General features: G+C 43.4%; 1 protein-coding gene across 2 annotated transcripts in view; it reads left to right on the forward strand.

The window, feature by feature from the left end:
• TMEM63A (transmembrane protein 63A) overlaps window positions 1-13,456 on the forward strand; it is a 34,775-nt gene extending 21,319 nt beyond the window's left edge. For both annotated transcript variants that reach the window (XM_074536814.1, XM_074536815.1), the window contains exons 19-24: window positions 770-932; window positions 1,766-1,871; window positions 2,814-2,981; window positions 8,941-9,056; window positions 9,916-9,978; window positions 10,716-13,456. In XM_074536814.1, coding sequence (XP_074392915.1) covers window positions 770-932; window positions 1,766-1,871; window positions 2,814-2,981; window positions 8,941-9,056; window positions 9,916-9,978; window positions 10,716-10,886 — 787 coding nt within the window. In that variant the 3' untranslated portion in view covers window positions 10,887-13,456. The remainder of the gene's footprint in view (window positions 1-769; window positions 933-1,765; window positions 1,872-2,813; window positions 2,982-8,940; window positions 9,057-9,915; window positions 9,979-10,715) is intronic.
• The last annotated feature ends 4,655 nt before the right edge of the window (window positions 13,457-18,111 follow it).

Here is an 18,111-nt window from a genome sequence, read left to right on the forward strand (position 1 = left end):
CCTTGATTAGTGTTTATTAAAATTTGCTCAGGGTTGCTACTTTGGGATGATGTTGAGCTTCTGAATAAGGGGAGGAGACAATAAGGCTGGATATTAGAAAGAATTTCTTCAGAGAAAGGATGATAAGATATTGGAATTGGAGGAGGATTGTTGCATATCATTGACAGGGGATCTTCTCAAGGATTACAGTGAGACCAAAGAGCTGCAGCAGTTCTTTTTCTGAAAAATATACAGTTTTACACACATTACATTGCAAATTTGCAGATATTGGTTATTTTAAGTTGCTGTGCCTGGAGGGAAAGAATAGAATGCAATTATTAGGATATAGATTTACAAATGCAATTTCAAAATTGGTAACAGGAAGACAATTAGGAGTTACTAAATTAGGAGAGATAATTATTCTATTGCAGTCTTATCTCGTCTTGTGTCAGGTTGCTGTTGCAGACATCAGATGATGCTCTTGTCTGCTCTCAGCCACCCATCAGGCAGCTGCATCTTTTTGTGAGCAGTTTACTCCTCATCTGAACTGCAACTCAGCCAGGCTCTTACATCCTACCCTGGCTGCATTTGCAGTGTGTTTGTAGTGTGTAGTGTGCATTGTGCAGTGTTTTTTTACAGCAAGGTTATCCGAAGTTCTGCTGGCCACTTCCTAACGTACATAGTGCTTATTCTCACAGTAAGAGATTTCCAAAGGCAATAGGGATATATTGTACACCTCCAGTGTTTGCTTGCCTATCTCCCAGCCAGTGTCTGGTGTCTTTCCTGGCAGATGTGTTTTCCTGCCTGACCAGGGAGCCTTCTTTGTGAACTATGTGATTGCCTCAGCCTTCGTGGGCAATGGGATGGAGCTGCTGCGCCTGCCGGGGCTCATCCTCTACACCATTCGCATGATCATGGCCAAATCCACAGCAGAGAGGAAAAACATCAAACAGGTACTTCAGGCATTTCAGTGGCTGATCCTTGTCAGAAACAGTGGCAGCACCCATCCTTCATACCATTAACTATCATCTCCTGACTTGTTTTTTGTTTTTTTTAGCCTTTGTTTCGCTTGTCCGCGGCAGGTTCATATTCCCTTCATTCACAGCACAGATAGCAGGGAGGGATTTATTCCAGTCAGAGATGGTCAAAAATCAAAATCCAGGCTCTGAGCTTCAGGTATCAATCTCTTCATAGCTCTAAGTCAGAGTTTTATGATTTGGATTTTATAGAATAGTTTTGATTCTATCTTATAGTCTGAACTTCAGGGGGATTTTTTGTTTAAAACTGCCCAGAGTTAGTTTCTTCTGTCAGCCATCAGATGTGTACAACTTGCTTCAAACTGAACCTAGCAAAATATATCTTTTTGCCTATATTCCATTTTAAGAGGTGGAATTTCACTTCCAGGTGAAGTGTCATCCTATAACTTGAAATTCCAGGTGTTACAATGGGAACTAAAGCCTGTATGTAGCTACCACAGTAAGGTGAAGGTTCTGAGTCTGGCACAATTATTTTCTGCCTTGTGATTTTAAGGAGCTGCTTCTTGTAGATGCAGATTCTCTGAGAAATTACTTTAAGGCTAAGAAAGAAACAGCATCTTTTCTGTATGTCCAGGTAATAAAAACACAAAATATTTCATCTAATTATATAGTTTCTGCCTCTTAGGGAAATAACTGATCTCTCAGAACGAATAAGATAAGGTGAATTGTTGCTTTAGGGAATCTATTCTTAACTCCTGACACATTGATGGATGACTTGAGAGTTTTGGGTGTTTTGTTTTTGTTCCTAGCAACAGGCATTTGAATATGAATTTGGAGCAATGTATGCCTGGATGCTGTGTGTGTTCACTGTCATCATGGCCTACAGCATCACATGTCCTATCATTGTCCCTTTTGGTGAGTTTTCCAGTGGGCACTGTGGGAGTGAGATGGGGCATGTGGGAAGTTTGGAAGGCTCAGCTCTGTGTTCTTATTCCCATTCAAATGCTGATAATCCTTAGGACTTGGATCCAAGTTTCCTTCCCTTCTTGTGGAGGAACAGTGAAAAAGATGATGAATTACTTAGCTCTTGTACTGCCTTTAGAAGTTGAAAATACATTTAATATCTATTAGATCTTTATTTTATTTCTCAAATTTGAGTGTACTGGCTTTGGTAGTTAGGGGTTTAGATCAGACATAAGTAGTACTAAATAATTTTATATAGTTGGTATTTTCATTTTCTAATGCGAAACTTTACAGAGCTAGATGCAAGATAATTATCTAAATTAGATATTGTTCAGAACTGGTTTAATCAACAACCTTATTATTGGGAGAATGTGGCCAATTTTTCTGTAACAATGTAATTGATATTTACTTACATTCCATTTTGTGTGCAGTTGTAAATATTTGAATGTGCCACTGCATCCCAGAGCTGCTGCAATTCATAGCTGCCACAGCAGTTGCTGTTTGTTTGGATAAGGAATAGCTGACATGAAATCCAGTCATCAATCTGGTGAGGGCTGAGAGGGAGATGTTGAGCCACTGTCATGCCTTCCTTACCAGCAGCAGTGCAAGGGGAGATGGGAAATCTTCCCTACTGGCTTGGCCTCATGTGCCAGCACCTGGAAGGAGCTCTGGGCTCTCCCTGAGGGCACAGGAGGCACCACAGAGACAGAGAAGTGTGTGGAGAGGGGAGGGATGGAGACATAACCAGCTCAGCTCCTAAGCTTTAGGAGCAGCTGTACCCCCCTCATGTCTGGGTTGCACCCACTCACTGGGTTAGTGCAGATCCCTTCAGAGTTGCTGCTTTTTATCAAACCTCCAACAGCCTCTGCTTGGCTCTGCTCTTTTCCCTGCCAGGTTTGATCTACATCCTCCTGAAGCACATGGTGGACCGTCACAACCTCTACTATGCCTATCTCCCTGCCAAGCTGGAGAAGAAGATGCACTTTGCAGCTGTCAACCAGGCCCTGGCAGCTCCCATCCTCTGCCTTTTCTGGCTCTATTTTTACTCATTTGTGAGGCTGGGTAAGTGTGGTGGTGTCTGAGGGTCCCCAGGGTGAGGGAAGAGATGAGAATCTTGACTCCATGTTTCAGAAGGCTGATTTATTATTTTACTATATATATTATATTAAAAGAAAATTATATACTAAAACTATATTAAAGAAAGAGAAAGGAGATATCAGAAGGCTAGAAAAGAAAGGAATGAATAATAAAATCTTGTGACTGCTCACAGCCTCGACACAGCTGGCTGTCATTGGTCATCAAGTAAAAACAATTCATATGGTGGGTAAACAATTCTCCAAATCAATCACATTCCAAAGCAGCAAAACATGGAGAAGCTGAAGCTTCCCAGCTTCTCAGGAGAAAAGATCCTGGCAAAAGGATTTTTCAGAAAATGTCTGTGACAGGTGAGTATGACCCGTTTCCACCTGGAAGCTGCTCCCAGCTCTCTTGCCAGCATCCCTGAATTAGATGGGATCTCTCAGAAGGCTTTCATAAGCTTTGTGGACTTTTCTATTTCCTTCCCTAAAGGGGGAGTCATGGTGATTTTCTGTGAACTACACAAGATTTGCACAAGAGCCCTTGATGGAGATGGCTGATATATTGAACTTGTCAGCATGAGGATCTGTGTTCCTTCATTTCACAAGAGATCATGTATTCCTTAAATCAGTATTCCTTAAAAGATCATGTATTCCTTTAATCAAACATCTGGAATTGGCCAGTTGGGCTGTGAAGTGACAGAAAATAAAAATCATTACATAGAACAAAAATCTACTCAGAATTAGCTCTTTATAGTGAGATGAACACTGGCTTCACTACCTGCATTTGTGCAGCCTGGGCATAAGTTTAATTTGCCTGGCTTGTACAGCCATCTCTTAGGAAAAAATGCTAAAATGTTGGCTAATGGTAGTCCTTGAGTGTTCTACATCATCCATCATGTTTCACCTGGAAGACTGAAGTGAGATGGTACCTCTCTTCACATTGGAGTTTAAAATCTCATGTTTTATATGTAATTTATCTTTAAAACACAAACATTCTGTGTTTTGCTTGTACTTGGCAATGATTGTATTGGCTGTGCTGTACCAGCAGCTTTGATGTCAGAAAAAGGTGAGCAGCATCTTATAGGTTTTTATCCATGATACAGGAGAAAGCATTTGGCATGGAATGGGGATGTCAGTGGTGCTGGAAGGCTTGGGCTCCCCTTCTTTGGAAGGAAGCTCCTGCTAGCTGACTGCCTTGTGCCCTCATGAGAAATGATTACATCTGCATTGTGGTTTTTAGCATTTCTGACCACCAGTTTGTGACCAGCAGTCAGAAAGGTGTTGTTGACAGGCTGTCATCCAACTTTAGGGAGATGGAAAGCTCCCTGTGGATGCAAGAGGCACTTGGAGCTATTGCTTCAGGCTGTCCTTGGATTTGAATAGATGTTCCTGCATTACTTGTATGCTTGAGAGCTTGTTTTTTCCCTTGTTTTGAGAGCTGCTTTTGCAACCAGGAAGACCAATAAATCTGGTCCTCTAAATTACTAGGAGAATTTCTAGAGCATGCTTTAGAAAAATCAACTCCAAGCACTCAGCATCTGATGCACCTCTTTAATTGTTAGGAAGGAAATCCTGATGAAGTAAAAATTAAATCTTTATTATAATGTTTTCCAGTTCTGCATGGTAAAACCATCATTTGTTAGGGACCTTAATAATGGAAAACACAGGCTGGATTATCATGTTTAGCTTGATCAGTGTAGAGGACCCTGTTTACAGGAGGTTGTTCAGTGGTTTGTCAGTGCACAGGGCAGTCTGAGAGGTAGAAATTTGATACTTTTATTTCATTGCCATTGATTTCATTGCTTCTTGTGCCAAAAAGAAAGAAGGAAGGATAAGAGAGCTGTGCTTCCTTATCTGCAAAATAGATCAGTTTAGGGTGTAAAGCTTGATTGCTTGGTCATTGACTTGTGTGGTTGGCTTGATATGGGTGTTTCAGTCTGGTTGCAGAGTCCAGTGACAATACTCTGGTTTCTCACTCCTCAAATATTAATGTAAGGCTGGAAAAATCTCTCCTCCAGTTCTCAGTCAGGATCAAAAACCACCTGACTGCACACAGAAGGTGAGAGGCTGTACTCAGTTTTCCCTTCTCAGTGCCTTCTCAGCTTTTACTCCATCCATCCATCCATCCATCCATCCATCCATGCATCCACATCCATCCATGCATCCATGCATCCACATCCATCCATGCATCCACATCCATCCATGCATCCATGCATCCACATCCATCCATGCATCCACATCCATCCATGCATCCATGCATCCACATCCATCCATCCATCCATCCATGCATCCACATCCATCCATCCATCCATGCATCCACATCCATCCATCCATCCATCCATGCATCCACATCCATCCATCCATCCATCCATGCATCCACATCCATCCATCCATCCATGCATCCACATCCATCCATCCATCCATCCATGCATCCACATCCATCCATCCATCCATGCATCCACATCCATCCATCCATCCATGCATCCACATCCATCCATCCATCCATGCATCCACATCCATCCATCCATCCATCCATGCATCCACATCCATCCATCCATCCATGCATCCACATCCATCCATCCATCCATGCATCCACATCCATCCATCCATCCATCCATGCATCCACATCCATCCATCCATCCATGCATCCACATCCATCCATCCATGCATCCACATCCATCCATCCATCCATCCACATCCATCCATCCATCCACATCCATCCATCCATCCACATCCATCCATCCATCCATCCATCCATCCATCCATCCATCCATCCATCCACATCCATCCATCCATCCACATCCATCCATCCATCCACATCCATCCATCCATCCATCCATCCATCCACATCCATGCATCCACATCCATCCATCCACATCCATGCATCCACATCCATCCATCCATCCACATCCATCCATCCATCCATCCATCCATCCATCCACATCCATGCATCCACATCCATCCATCCATCCACATCCATCCATCCATGCATCCATCCATCCATGCATCCATCCATCCACATCCATCCATCCACATCCATCCATCCACATCCATCCATCCACATCCATCCATCCACATCCATCCATCCACATCCATCCATCCACATCCATCCATCCACATCCATCCATCCACATCCATCCATCCACATCCATCCATCCATCCATCCATCCATCCATCCATCCATCCATCCATCCATCCACATCCATCCATCCATCCATCCATCCATCCACATCCATCCATCCACATCCATCCATCCATCCATCCATCCACATCCATCCATCCACATCCATCCATCCACATCCATCCATCCACATCCATCCATCCACATCCATCCATCCACATCCATCCATCCACATCCATCCATCCACATCCATCCATCCACATCCATCCATCCACATCCATCCATCCACATCCATCCATCCACATCCATCCATCCACATCCATCCATCCATCCATCCATCCATCCATCCACATCCATCCATCCACATCCATCCATCCATCCATCCATCCACATCCATCCATCCACATCCATCCATCCACATCCATCCATCCACATCCATCCATCCATCCATCCATCCACATCCATCCATCCACATCCATCCATCCATCCATCCATCCATCCATCCATGCATCCACATCCATCCATCCATCCATCCATCCGCATCCATCCATCCACATCCATCCATCCATCCATCCATGCATCCACATCCATCCATCCATCCATCCATCCATCCATCCATCCATCCATCCGCATCCATCCATCCACATCCATCCATCCATCCATCCATGCATCCACATCCATCCATCCATCCATCCATCCGCATCCATCCATCCACATCCATCCATCCATCCATCCATGCATCCACATCCATCCATCCATCCATCCATCCATCCATCCATGCATCCACATCCATCCATCCATCCATCCATCCGCATCCATCCATCCACATCCATCCATCCATCCATCCATGCATCCACATCCATCCATCCATCCATCCATCCATCCATCCATCCATCCGCATCCATCCATCCACATCCATCCATCCATCCATCCATGCATCCACATCCATCCATCCATCCATCCATCCGCATCCATCCATCCACATCCATCCATCCATCCATCCATGCATCCACATCCATCCATCCATCCATCCATCCATCCATCCATCCGCATCCATCCATCCACATCCATCCATCCATCCATCCATGCATCCACATCCATCCATCCATCCATCCATCCATCCATCCATCCGCATCCATCCATGCATCCATCCATGCATCCGCATCCATCCATGCATCCGCATCCATCCATGCATCCGCATCCATCCATCCACATCCATCCACATCCATCCGCATCCATCCACATCCATCCGCATCCATCCACATCCATCCACATCCATCCACATCCATCCATCCATCCATCCATCCATCCATCCATGCATCCACATCCATCCATCCATCCATCCTATATCACTGTGCCTCTCTGCACAGTTCAAGCCCCATCTCCTGCCACAGTCACTTGAATCCACGTTCTCCAGAGCTGTTGGCAGGCAGTTCTGAGGACACAATGCAAGGAAAACTGATGTGGGAGACTTTCCTTCCCTGATCTCTGCTGTTTGCCTTGTGCTTTGCACCATACATTGGCTTTGGTGTAGACGCATCTCACCACCTGATAAATACTGTGCTTATAAAAACAACCTCCCCTGAAGGACATTCCACAATACCCCTAGGGAGGTTTTTTCACTTCCTTTTTTTCTTTTTTTTGTTTGAACAATGATGTGTTTGTAGGGCTTTTTTGGTTCTGTTTTTTGCATGTGTGTGGTGGTTTTCCCCTTGTGAACAGACCTGTGCAGGGCTTCTATAACCTGCTAAAGTGTAAAACTTTTCTATTCTGTGCCACTGCATATATTAGGGTTACCACAAAAATGTCTGAGAGTTGGTGTTGCCTCTTTTGTCTGAAGAAGCTTGGAAACAATTAGGGCTTGCAGTGATGTTTACTTTTCCTTAATATTCCATTCAAGTCATCTTTACTGCAAGATGAGATTAATTTCTTTAGAATATTTCCCTAGTGGATCTGGAAAATAAGAAGTCACTGTAATCTTTAATACTTTTTCCATGCTAGGCACCCATGTCCTTTCCTATAATTTATTACACTTTCCCTGTATTAAAACTTCCCTATCAGCCTAGTTCATATTTACTGTTCCTTGTCTTGATCTTTTTCCTTGGATTCTTCCCAGTTCTGCTCATATTTTATTGTAGACAAGACTATCCAGCACTGAATTATTTTGTATAGGTGCCAGAGACTTGTCTTTTTTTTAAATTTTCCTCTCTTCCCATGTTCTTTGATACCATCCCACCATTGACTGCTTTCCAGCAGTTGTATGCTGCAGTGTTATTATCCCTCATATCTACATTTATTTTTCCTTCCAAATTGTACTTATTTCCTGTTTTTTACATACAGTTTTATCTTGCTGTTGATTTTTGTTTGTTTTGATCCTTTAAAGCAAATGGAATAGTTTTATGTACCAAGACCATTTTGATTCTGCTCTTGCCCCACCTCCATCCCTTTGAGCTGATGGCAAACCATCCAATTTGGTGCCATCATCATAATTAATCTATGCAATTAATGTTATATTTCATCGATCATTAATGAAAATACTTAAGAAGTGGGTCCAGAATGGATGAATGAGGGAGGAGAATGACTCTGAGTCTTGTCTATCATTTAGGTATTACAGCAACATTTCTTGGCCCCTAGGAAAAGTGGGAGAATTTAGTGTATAATGACATTCTCTTGTTTGTGGCTGAAAGTGGGCTGCCATTTCCTCTAAGAAAAAAAATCCATGAAGCTTCTGAAAATGAGGAGGATAAATAAAGGCTTCTTTTGCATTTGTTGGATTTTTCTGCTATTTTTTTTTTATTGTATTCTTTGGATATTTTTCTAGGTTTTAAAGCACCTACAACAATGTTTACCTTGCTGGTTGTCAACATCACCATTGTTATTTGCTTGGCTTACACTTGTTTTGGCTGTTTCAAGTACCTGAGCCCACTGAATTATAGGGTAAGTGATGGATACCTGTCCTTTCAGCACCTCCCTGTGTGCCTGATGGAGCACCAGCTGCTCCTGGTGGGTTGTCCCTCCCTTCCTGCTGAGAGCCTGCTTGGCAGAGTGGGAAATCTCTGTGTCTGCAGGAACTGAATTTGAGAAAAAAGAGCAGTATGGAAAAAGGATCCTGGGCTGCATCCCCAGCAGTGTGGGGAGGTTGAGGGAGGGGATTCTGCCCCTGTGCAGGGCTGCATCCAGCTCTGGGGTTCGAGCACAAGGAAGGGCAGGGATCTCTTGGAGCAAATCCAGAGGATACAACCAAGATGACCAGAGGGATAGAGCACCTCTGCTATGAGGCCAGGCTGAGAGAATTGGGGGTGTTCAACCTGGGCTGACCTAATTGCAACCTTCCAAAAAAAGGCTTTCCTTTCAGGGAGCCTACAAAATAATGTGGAGAGAGACTTTTTACAAGAGAGGACAAGGGAGAATGGCTTTAAACTGACAGTAGGTTTAGGTTAGCTAAGTAAGAAATTCTTTGCTGTGAGGTTGCTGAGGCACTAGCACAGGCTGCTTAGTGATGTTGTGAATGCCCCATCCCTGAAAGTGCTCAAGGCCAGGGTGGATGGAACTTGGAGCAACCTGGTCTAGTGGAAGGTGGTTTTGCCCATAGCAGGGGCTTGGAGCTCAATGATCTCTAAGGTCCCTTCTAAGCCAAACCTTTCTGTGATTCTCTGTAGAAAGACTGGTGCAGAGAGTGCCAGAACTGCACTGAGATCTGTCTGTGCAGGTTTTGGGTGCTCATGATGTGTGTATTGTTTTCACTCACCAGTTTGATGTTGTCTCTCTCTCTTTCCCCACCTGTTGCTGGTTACAGATTGAAGACACACAAGGTGAAAGAGGAAAAGACACAGATGTACCAACAGTCCCAACATCTTCTGTAAGAAGCTAAGAGTTACTAATACTCCCTTACTTTTCCTAGCAAAGCCTAATTTCTCACCTTGCTTACCAAAGAGCTTGTGTAGCATATATTATCTGCATGGACTGTGGGATTTCCCACGTGCTTGTGAGACCAGAGAGTTCTGCAGCTGGGCTCCTTGCTGCTCCCAGGTGATGTTCCAGAAGTACCTATGGTTTCAGGAGCAGCTGAGACACTCTGCTTCCAGCAGCTCTGTGTGCTGTGTTCTGTGCCCTGCCCCAGACAGAGCCTCACATCTGGGCAGCTGCCAAATGCAGTTCTGAATGTTGTGGCATGTAGCAAGTCTTTCTTGCCACGTCACTGAGAGGAATGTAGGACTGAGACAGGAGGAAAGGCCTTGGTGCCACAGACAAGAGGGGCAGGGCAGTGTTGCACCAGGAAGTCTCCAGCAGGGTGCAAAAGGCCTGAGGTGTTGAAGTGAAGAATGGCAAAAGGATGAAGAGAAGAGTGACAAGGGGAAACTTCTCCTGGGTAGGAGAAGCTTTAGGCCCTCTGTTTCCTTGCTTGTTGTTAAACTGTTATTTCCTGACTTTGACCTTTTCTAGCATGTCTGTAAAGCAGCAACCCTTTGAGATTGAAGGAGATTTTGTACCATAAATGTGTGCAGATGTTCAGTGTCTTGCAGGACTGCCTCCAGCTATCCCATCTCACAGCACTGTGTTTGAGAGACCACTAAAAGCCCTCACTTGTGATTTCAGATGTACGTCCCGCAGGTTCTGCGTGCCCACCCCACCGAAAGGACCGTGCTGGCCCCAGCGGAGCAGCAGTCCTACGGCACCATGGACAACACCGCATCCCAGGCAGAAGGGATCAGAAACTCCAGCCCGGGACCTGCAGGGGTGGAGCAGGCAACGGGAGCGTCGCTCTGAGCTGTGTTGTGAGCACGAACACAAGGTGGAGCACTTGGCCCAGGTTTAGCAGAACTAATTCCCTGCCTCCTCCTCCTCCTCAGTATTCGGCGTTATTTATGTATTCCTGCCTGCAGAAAAGGTACAGAAATAATTCATTGTGTGGTCTGCAGCTGTGCTGGGAGATTAAAAAGCAGATGCCTTGGGACTGATTGTTTTCCAGGCTGTCTACACACGTTGTGAAACAAATAAGTTGAACGTGGAGATGCTGATCCTCAGGGACTTCACTTCTGCTAGCTCACCACTTGCCTTATGAAGATAACTTATGCTGCATATAGATAACTGGTCACCAAAGCCAATGCAGCTATTAGAGCTGCATTTATTTATTCAAATAATTCTTCCCTTTTTAAAGAACTCCAAAATCTATTATTTATAAACCTCTTGGGATGTGTTATATCCTGAGACAATGCCACTTTTGATGAAAATACTGTTTGTGTGGGTGCTGAGAATGGTGTGTGGGAGTCTCTCCTCTTTTCACCCAAAGTAGTCAGCATAGTTTTGATCATGTTATTTTTTTTTTTCTTGAAAGAGATGAGGGAATAACTGTGCACTTGGGTACTAAAAGTACCAAAGCAAAAAGACTGGTGTAAAGAAGGGAGTGATTTATCTGTTACTGTTTTTATACATTTTTGGAGGGCATTTAGGTTCTTAGTTTCTGTTCACTATTTTTAAGGGCCTTCCACAATGAAAGCTCACCTGCCAACAGTAAAGGATGTAAACATTTTATCTCTTTTAGTCTTGGGTTAAAATGACAGATCTCTGGGTTTTCTCTATAGTGCCAATTATATGAGTTGTAAGATACTAAGTTTTTAAATTATGTAGTAGGTGCTAATCTATTCTGAAGTGCAATGTGTCAAAGTGTAACTAATAATCACAGAGCAATAAAACACTGAGTTTAGAAAAAATTCAGGCTGTCTTGATTTATTTATTCTTTTCTCTGTGTGTTGAAACAGTCTTTTTGCTGGCTGCCTCACAGCATGGTCATGAACTCTTCTTAGGAGCACTGCCACAAGCCTTAGGATGACAGAATGTCCCATGAAGAGTTTGAATACTTTGTATTTCTCTAGGGGATGAATCTTGGTGACCTATGGGTAGGAGAAGCCTTTGGCCTCTGTTTCCTTGCTTGTTGTTAAACTGTTATTTCCTGACTTTGACCTTTCCTAGCATGTCTGTAAAGCAGCAACATCTTGAGATTGAAGGAGATTTTGTGCCATAAATGTGTGCAGATGTTCAGTGTCTTGCAGGACTGCCTCCAGCTTCCCAAGAACAGCACTCAGACAAGTGCTGAGCATGAGACCTGCCTGCTGCAAGAAGGATTCTGTGGAGCTCTGAGCCCTCTGATTACAAACCCATCCTGTTAGCTGAAGATGCACCTCCTGGTTCTTAAAAGACAGGTGAGGAGCCTTGGTTACTGAGGGGGAATGAATTTGTCAGACTATTTTATACTCTCACTCCAGTGGTGCAGTTTAGTCAGGGGTTTGTGCATGTGTGTGCACTTTGATTTTTAGCAATCATGGCATTATGAGATGGTGTGTACCTCGTGCACACACTGCCATTCCAGGTTGGTGTTCAAACCAAGAAGGAAAAAAACCCAACAGACTCCAATTTTTCACTCATCTGTGAGTGTCTCACACAGATGTGAGGTCACAGGGAGGAGGCAGCTTGTTGTGTTAATTAGATCAGAAGCCTGTGATTGTTCTGACTTGTTTCTAGCTGCACTTCCCCATCTCATCCAGGTGTCTGCAGCAGCAGTGGGTGCTTATGTGTGTGCTCATTGAAGAATCAAATAAATCATTCAGCTGCCACACTTGACCTGTTTACTGTGCTGGTGCTGTGCTGGTTTTATGCTCTGTGATATAACTCACTTTTTTCAACAGATGACTTTTGATACTCACTGTGAGGTTCTATGTGTCATATTGAGGACAAAAACTCTTTTAATAATTTGGTTTCCTTTTTGTGCCTGGGAGGTTGCTGAGCCTTGGTGGTGACACTCCTTGTGGCTGGCACAAGTTCAGCACAGGCAGGGCCATCTCTCCTGTGAACTTGAATAAACTCACCTCCAGCCATGCTAAGGTTGCTTCACAAATAGAATATGGAAAATCTCTGAGGTAATGGAAAGAGGTAAAAAATCTTGCTAAAAAGTCGTTGCTGGCATTTGAGGAACCAGTTCATGTGTCAAGGGTTCTATCTTGTTATTACAGTGATAAAACAATGCTCCTCCTGAGACAGATCCATACCTGGAGCCCCACTTCATTGTATTCCAAAGAGATGTAAAAGACAAGGGCCCCAAACACTCAGAAACATGTCCATGTAGAGGAGGTGTTGGTCAGAGGTTTGTGCCTTGCTGATGGACTACAGAGCCTGAGAAGAGATGGAAAGAAACCAGCCCCTGCTCTAGGACTTCAGTTTCTTAGCTGCTTCATTTTTCTGGGTACTCCTTCCCTTCTCTGCTGTCTGTCACTGACAGAACAGGGGAAAAACGGTCCCTAAGAAATTCCTAGCTTCTTCTACGGGTTTTAAAACAAAGCATTTTTCATAGTGAAAACTGCAGTAGTATTTGAAAAATACTTGAAAACTGCAGTAGTATTTTCTGATGGTGAAATCACCTGCATATTTCACTTATTATGTAGCAGCCATTCCTGTTTGCTGCTGTGCTCTGTTACAGTTAAACTCATAGAAATGTCTATGGTATTAGGACAGGCACCAGTTGGAGAAAAGGCTGGGGTCACCTATTAGTAAATTATCACAAGAGCTGTGCACAGCAACACACAAATTATAGGCTGGTTTAGCATCTTTGCTGTGCTATGCTTGATTCACTATCATCTTTTGAGTCCCTCTCTGAGAGCTGGAAGTAATTAGGAAACTGCCCTGGCTCTGCTTGATTCCTTCATGCTGGTGGATATCTGCAAGGGAATAAAATTAGATCAGCAGGAGAAACTCCTTGCATTCCTGACTGAGCCTTAGAGAAAAGCTGAGGCATGGAAGCCTCAACAAATGTGGATATTGGCTGCACTGTATTTGAAATTCGTATTTAAAGCCATGGCACATTCTTCACTGTTCTTTTTATAAACCTTTTGGCAGGCAGCCTAAGCAAATGGCCCAGCTGGAGTTGCTGACTGTGGCTCCCAGAAGCTCCCATATTTGTTGGGATCCAGCTCCTGCTGCTCGCCTGGCATTGCTCAGTTGGAGCAGCGCCTCCCCCACGCTGAGGCTGTGGCTGAGGCTGAGTCCTTCCCGACATTCCAGCAGCGCTCCCGGGGGCAGGAATCCTGGACAAACTGACACTCTCCCTGCACAGGAGGAATCCTGGACACACTGACACTCTCCCTGCACAGGAGGAAGCCCCAGAGCTCAGTCTGTGATGGGATTCTCTGTGACACAGCTGACAGGCAGCCTGTGACACTTTGAAGGATGGAGCTCATTTGATGCTGTACCACAGGGTACACTTCTGCAAAGACTTCAGGGCAGATGAATTTCTTCCAGAGTGAGGAAAATGCTCCATGGTTTGCTGAGACTCAGAAGCCTTGGCTTGCTTGGATACCCAGAGCTCTGTGCCAGGATTCTGTGTGCCAGGCCCATCTGGCTCACCTCCAGCCCTCTTACAACACATCCTCAACACCCAAATCATTGCAATTTCTCATTTGCATGAGGTGCACACGTTTGTGCTTTGTTCTCCTCTGGGCTTTTCCCATATCCTGAGCCAAAAGCAGATCTTTGTGCTGGCTAAGTTTCCCAGTGCTCCAGTGTAGCAGTAGGCCATGTTCTTTCTGTCTTTTTACAGAGGTCCAGTTCCCAGCTCTGCTTGCCCACACATACTGGCAGCACAACTGAAGCTTTCTCGTGTCTGTTTTACAGATAATCTGCTTATAAGTGGTTTGGAAACCTTTTGCTTTGGGAAGCCTTCTCTTCAAGAAGAGAAGGCTTCAAGTCTGCTGCTCCTTCATCCCAGAAGCAGCAGACCCCACAGATTTTTCACCTGGCTTTTAGCACAAGTGAGGTGAGAGGCAGAAGATTTGGGGAGAAGGAGGCTTTATCCCAAATCTATTGACTACAAAGAAAAGACACCCTTTATTGTCTCAAAACTGCAACAATATAAGGAAATGCACACTTTTAATTCCAAATGATGGCCAGGGTCACATGTCTTATCTGAAAGAGGTCTCACAAATTCCTTCTCTGTCACATCTAGACAAGACTTCTTGAAGGATTCTGCTTGTCACCTGTCTGTAACAGCTGCAAGTGCCTGTTCCAGATATTTCAGAAGTACAGAAGTTGGTTTTTTTCTTTCTGAGGACAGCTGTCTGAAGGATAAAAACAGAAAGGAAACAGCTAAAAGTGGAGAGACTGAAGATTGTGTCATTATAATGGAACATTCTTCTCTATAATTTTTTGGTTCTTGGGTGAAGTCCTGGCATTTGCTCTGTGTCCCACATCCTGTTGGTTAGAATGGAGCATCTCAGCTGCAGCCAATACAACTTCAAGTGGAAATAGGTGGGGCTGTAAATAGCCAAGAAGGAAAGAGGGAAATTTTTGTATCTGCTCCCAGACTCAGTGGTTAACTAAGTGCTGGTTAATAATTAATGAAAGCACTCTTCTCAAAAGTGATGTTTAAAATAGAATTCTAGAAGTCCAATGTATGGTATGTCATAAGATGCTCCTAAATAAAACAGGAGCCAGATTTTGTTGCTGTCTCATCATTGCTGCTGTGTGGTTGTGAACCTCCCAAAAGGGTGAAAGTTTGTGAGGGAACTTAGGGACTGGTTTTGAAAGGTACCTATCTGTTGTGCTTCTTAGATGTTCATTCAATTTTTTTTTTAATTGCTGTACAGGAGGAAGACTGAGAGCTGAGGAAATGTAAGAGATATGTATTTTTGTACACAGCTGGCCTTCCTTCTCTATGGAAAATCTTTCATGCATTTGCTGCTGGTTTGTGCTTGGATTTTCAGACTGATTGGCTTTTTTATAGCCTGCTCTCCTGAAATGTAAAGCACTAAGTTGCTTCTTTCAAGTGAAGATGTTCCATGTCAAAACATATTTGGAATTCTAAATAGGTTTTTTTCTCCCTAAGGCAAATTATCAGTATTTTTCCCCTCCATCTACAGAGACAGAGAAATAAAACCAGCAGCTCTCCCCACAGATGAAACTGGAAAAAAGTGATTTAAAGAATTGCTAAGTACCATAATTTGGTTGCAGGCATTGAAATTCTTTATGATAGAATTCTAGATTTAGAGAATGAAGTAGGGTTATCTTGTTCTTTCATATTTTAAATCTGTAACTTCAAAAATGTTCCTGAAATAGGAAAAAATAATTCCCTTTTGAGATAGGGAATCAGAATCTGCTGGGAAGAAAAGGGCAAAAATTGAGAAATAAATCAATTGAGCACCTTTAAGAGGAATCATTTAAGTTATTTATCTTTAAAGAGTGATGAAATTAGGAGAAGGACATCATCTGTGTTCTGCACTGTGTTCTTCTGCTCAGTTTGTGTGAGATATTGCTCAAACCCTCTTTGCCTCTGGTTTCTCTGAAGTATTAATAATTCCCTTCTGATCAGTGCAAAAAGCTTTGTGAGCCACAAAAGACTTGGGGTGATGAAAAAATTTCCACTGAGACAAAAATGCAGGGCTGGACCTCAGCTCCCTGAAGCGTGTACAAGAATTCCTAGAACTCGTGGGGTACAAATGTGTTTGTACACAAAACCACCCAACAATGCAAAAAAGAGATAAAGAACTCTTGGTTCTTTGGGTTCTTGGGAGTTTATCCCTTGGTGTTTCTGCTCACCTCTTCCCTGTGCTGCACTCCCTCTGATCAGTTTGTGGTTTGAATTACTGCTGCAAAGGATTATCTTTCATTTAAAAGGTGATGAAACTCATCATTTCCATCTCTTTTATTGCTCATCATATCCTCAAAACATCAGACATTCAATTATTAAACACAGGGAGGGCACCATCATCCTCAGCATCTTTCAACCCAGCCAGGAAGGGATTTGGAAGCCTGAGCTTTGGAGCACACCTGGCCAGGGGAAGGAGCTGTCACCACTCAGCACAGACCTGTTTATAAATATCTGCTCTCCAGAAGACAGCTGACAATTGTAATGGGGCTAATTCTTCCAGCAGCACTGGCATAACACCATCAGGGCTGTCTGGCACTGCACAGGGTATTTCTTCCATGAAAGAAAACTAATCCTGAGCAAGACAGTTTTAGTGTGACTTATGTTCCTTGAAGTGCTATTACAGCAAGTAAAACAAGCAGCATCATTTCTCAGTGGTTTAAAATAAGCTACACTGAAATCAATATGGATTTATTCCTTGTCTCTTTCCACAGCACCAGGAGGAGCTTTCCACTGCTCTTGCAGACAAAAATGTGTCTTCATTTAGTGCATATTATGCATTGCACTTGCTGTAAAACAGAATTGTGCATTTGATTGACTGCCTTGAACCTCAGACCTGCCCCTGAACAATTGCAGCTGACTCAGTGGTGATGATTGGTACCCTTCAATGGATCTAGAGCTAACTCTGATGCTAGGCTATTTTCACATCCTATTTTACATCAAATGATGGTTTCACTTCCTTTTTCTTATGAAAGTGTGATTTCTATTCATATTTTTTTCCATTCACGATCTGAGTAATGCCTGACACTTTTGTTTAATGTATATGAAGTCCTGTCTTGTTGTGTAAGATGTCCAAAGGCTGCATATGGTGACTTGGATTTTTCAGGACGTTATGGTTTACAGTTTAAAAATCAGAAGTCAAAATTAGTTGTAGTGGGAGTTTGTTTATCTGGAGCTGTATGAGAAGATTATGACCTTACTTGTATTTTTCCATACCAGAAGCAGAAACTTTTCAAAGCACTTCAGCTGGGGAGGAAGAGTACAAGTTGTTTATTTTCAGTGGCATCTCCATGGTTCCAAACCCCTTATCAAGACTTTTAATGAGCTATGACTGGATAATTAAAAAGCAGGGTCTAGGTCAGCTGCTTCTGGTTTCAGCGTGGGATAAATGCGTGTTTTGGAGCAATTGAATGTGGCAGGGCTTTTAGGACAGCAGTTTCTTTGAGCAGAGACTTTGGGGCAATTTTGGACCAGAAATTGGAGCTTCATTAAGAAGTGGCCCTGGAGCAAAACAAAATGTTTTGAGCATCAAAGTGTCACCATTTTCTGTGTTATACTGAAGGCTGTAGCTATTCTTTCAGA

Source organism: Zonotrichia albicollis, chromosome 3 (genome assembly GCF_047830755.1).
Source record: "Zonotrichia albicollis isolate bZonAlb1 chromosome 3, bZonAlb1.hap1, whole genome shotgun sequence".
NCBI classification, from domain to species: Eukaryota; Metazoa; Chordata; class Aves; order Passeriformes; family Passerellidae; genus Zonotrichia; species Zonotrichia albicollis.